This window comes from Cornus florida, unplaced genomic scaffold (genome assembly GCF_030987335.1).
Source record: "Cornus florida cultivar Cherokee Brave unplaced genomic scaffold, ASM3098733v1 CherokeeBrave_3.0.0_Hap2_Chr03, whole genome shotgun sequence".
Classification (NCBI taxonomy): domain Eukaryota; kingdom Viridiplantae; phylum Streptophyta; class Magnoliopsida; order Cornales; family Cornaceae; genus Cornus; species Cornus florida.
In genome coordinates, this window is record NW_026775573.1 from 58,659,540 (window position 1) to 58,662,743 (window position 3,204).

General features: G+C 34.7%; 2 protein-coding genes across 2 annotated transcripts; both read right to left on the minus strand.

The window, feature by feature from the left end:
• Positions 1–530: 530 nt before the first annotated feature.
• LOC132301644 (uncharacterized) lies at positions 531–1,178 on the minus strand. The gene has a single exon (XM_059798882.1). It carries the CDS (start codon positions 1,176–1,178, stop codon positions 531–533), a length of 648 nt encoding a protein of 215 aa, XP_059654865.1.
• A 182-nt stretch (positions 1,179–1,360) lies between these two features.
• On the minus strand, positions 1,361–2,358 carry LOC132301645 (uncharacterized). The gene is made up of 2 exons (XM_059798884.1): positions 2,182–2,358; positions 1,361–2,089 (listed from the first exon to the last, which is right to left on the minus strand). Exons 1-2 carry the CDS (start codon positions 2,356–2,358, stop codon positions 1,361–1,363), a joined length of 906 nt encoding a protein of 301 aa, XP_059654867.1.
• Between the last annotated feature and the right edge of the window lie 846 nt (positions 2,359–3,204).

Here is a 3,204-nt window from a genome sequence, read left to right on the forward strand (position 1 = left end):
TCAAAATTATTTAAATTTTAAATTAAATTCTTCTTATATTCTTCCTTAATATCGTTACAATTTTCAATTAAAAACATATAAATTTTATATAATTCTTAATTACAAGACATGTCTGAGGTGACCGCGCACATCGCTCATATGTCTCGTGATCAAAAGTTATGAACTTTTTTTTTTTTTCAAAAATAATAATAATAATAATAATTCATCACTTTCAAAGTTTTCCATTATTATATTATATTATAACATTATAATATATATTATTACATTTTTATAAATATATATGTGTGTGTATAAATATTACTTTGAGATTTGTGGACCATTAATTAATTTTTTGCATTTACAAATTTTTTTTTTGTCATAATTGTGGTTGTATAAAGCAAAAAAGAAAATATGTACAAAGTCATAGAGGGCTTACCCTCATAATAGAAAAACCCCAAAGAGAACTTGAAGACAGACCTCTAAGTTCAACAAACAAAAAGGAAAAAGCTTAAGGAATATGGAACCACTACCTCAGCAGAAACAAAAGAAAATCACCCCAAACACTTAGGCAGCAAGATCTGAAAAGGGATATTATGAATATCCAACACTTCAAGTAGTAAACTCCTAGCTACATCTTTAGAGTCAGTGGTAGAACCATAGATTCTAGCATTTCTTTCATGCCAAATCCCCCATAACCCAGCAGCAAACAAAGTTTTATGATTTCCCGCAATAGACAAACTTTGAAACCAGTTAAACAATTCAACCATAGACTGCACAGCATTAAACTGAGTCATGTTCCAATGCAGCACCACACCTATCCATCTCCACAATTTTTTAGAAAAATTACATTCAATGAAAATATGGACAGTAAAATCAATAGCTCTTTGACACATGGAGCACCTAGAAACCAAACATAACTTCCTTCTATGGAGATTCACCTTAAAGGGAATTTTATTTAGCATAACAAACATAGCAGTCACAAACCAACGAGGCCTTGCTTTACCCCAGCAGAACTTAAACCAGTTAACTTCTTTTACATAAAATCTATAAGTATTCCGAGCTTCTTTAAAGGAGAACTTAACAGCGTCCCACAAAATTTTATCTGCAGAGTTATGGACAGGAACCAACACCAGGAACTTTTTGAATTGCTGTAACTCTTGATCTTGAAAAAGATTAAAATTCCAGCTACCATTGGTCATTAAACAATCCAATGTACTAGATCTAGAAACAGATAAATATCTAAATAATTTATGTCCAAACCTCTGAGAAACTGATAACCCACCACACCATAGATTCTACAAAGTAAAGGAGTTACCATTTCCAATATAAAAATTGATGTGTTAAAGCATAGTGTCCCTCATTTCCAGAACTGATTTCCAAATCACCGACTGAGAAATCTTTGGAATAGCATTCCAATAGGAAGATTGAGGAGTGTATTTATTCCTAAACCAAGAAACCCATAACCTGTCTTTGTTTGTGAGAAAATCCAAGCTAAAACAACCTTTGAGGCAGATTGAATATCCACTAATTTCCTGAGCCCAAGACCACCCTCATTCTTAGCTCTAGTAATTAAATCCCAACTCAAAAGATGTATTTTCTTTGAATTATCAGTGCTGCCCGATAAAAAGTCTCTACACATCTTATAAAGTTGATTTAACACATATGTTGGAACATTATAAATGCTGCACCAATAAAGAAAAATTGGAGTGGATCGAATGAGCTCCACTCTTCCAGCAACTGATAGAAGCTTAGTACACCAGTAAGTAATTCGACTAAAAATTCTGTCAATCAGACCCTGACAATTAACTTTCTTCAAACCATAAAGACACAAGTGGAGCCCCAGGTACTTGATTGGAAATTGTTCCTCAGAACATTTCAGAATCCTAAGCAGAGTTAACCTCCTCCCCACTACCCTTGAAAAAAGAATGCTACTTTTTTGTTCACTAACTTGACGACCAGTTAAAGTCTCAAAACTTTTGAAAATAGCTGCCAATTTTCTAGCATTAAAAATAGAAGCTTTGCAGGTGATGAGTAAATCATCAGTAAAAAACACATGACTTAGGACAGGTTGAATTTTAGTAGCTGCATAGGTGACACAAAGCTCTTTATTCTGAACAACAAAGTTGATAATAAAGGAGATATGCTCAGTAATTAAAGTGAAGAGCAGAGGGGATAAAGGACAGGCTTGTTTAAGACCCCTACCTGGTTGAATAAACCCTTGGGGAGACCATTGATCAAAATAGAATACCTGGTAGTGTTAAGAATGGAAGATATCCAAGAGATCCACACAGCACTGAAACCATAACCTTTGAGGATTTTTAACAAGAAGTCCCATGAGACAGAATCGTAGGCTTTCTTAATGTCCACCTTCACAGTCATTAAAGTATGTTTAGGTTCCTTGAAATCCCTTACCATTCATTAGCTAAGATCAAAGCATCCTGGATTCTATGACCTTTAACAAAAGCACTCTGTTCAGGTCCTACCAATGAGCTTAAAACCATGGACAATTTGTTTGCCATAATTTTAGTAATAATTTTATAAATCGGATTATGTAAGGCTATAGGTCGATACTCTCCCAATTTCTTGGCATTTCCCACCTTAGGAATAAGTGTAAGGAAGCAACTGCTAACTCCAATAGGCATACCACTAGTTGAGAAAAAAATGCTAAACTGTAGCACTGACATCCTTACCCACAACTGACCAATAGGTTTGATAAAATCTGGCTGGAAATCCATTTGGGCCAGGAGACTAGTCTGGATTGAAGCCCATAACAACCCTTTTGATTTCTTCTTCACTAACTAACCTATCCAAGTCATCAACCTCTTCAAACTTCAGCTTTTTTGCAGGGACAACAAAATCTTGCAAACTCTCAGATCTCTTGGAAAAAAGGTTCTGATAAAAATCCACAAACCAAGTTCTAATCTCCCCCAAATCCATGGTAGACTGACTACTATCATTATCTATAGATGTAATGGCATTAAAATTTCCGTGTTGCTTCATTTTATTATAAAAATAGGCAGTAAATCTATCAGTGTCTTTTAGCCAAAGAACTCTAGATTCTGAGCAACGAAGACTTCCTAATCCACCATAGCAGCTTGATAATTCTACCTAGTTTCTTGCTGCAACTTGGAAATTATTGTCAGAGGGATCACTCAACAACTCCAATTGCACTTGATCAAGGTGCTGTTTGGATTGAATAAGTTTTTCCCCAATATCTCTATGGCA

Bases quoted from the DNA above. Each gene is read 5' to 3' on its own strand.
- LOC132301644 (XM_059798882.1), bottom strand. From the start codon at position 1,178: ATGACCAATGGTAGCTGGAATTTTAATCTTTTTCAAGATCAAGAGTTA.
- LOC132301645 (XM_059798884.1), bottom strand. From the start codon at position 2,358: ATGACTGTGAAGGTGGACATTAAGAAAGCCTACGATTCTGTCTCATGG. The intron at 2,090-2,181 runs GTAGGGGTCTTA...TTTGTTGTTCAG, and splicing joins CCAAGGGTTTATTCAACCAG to AATAAAGAGCTTTGTGTCAC.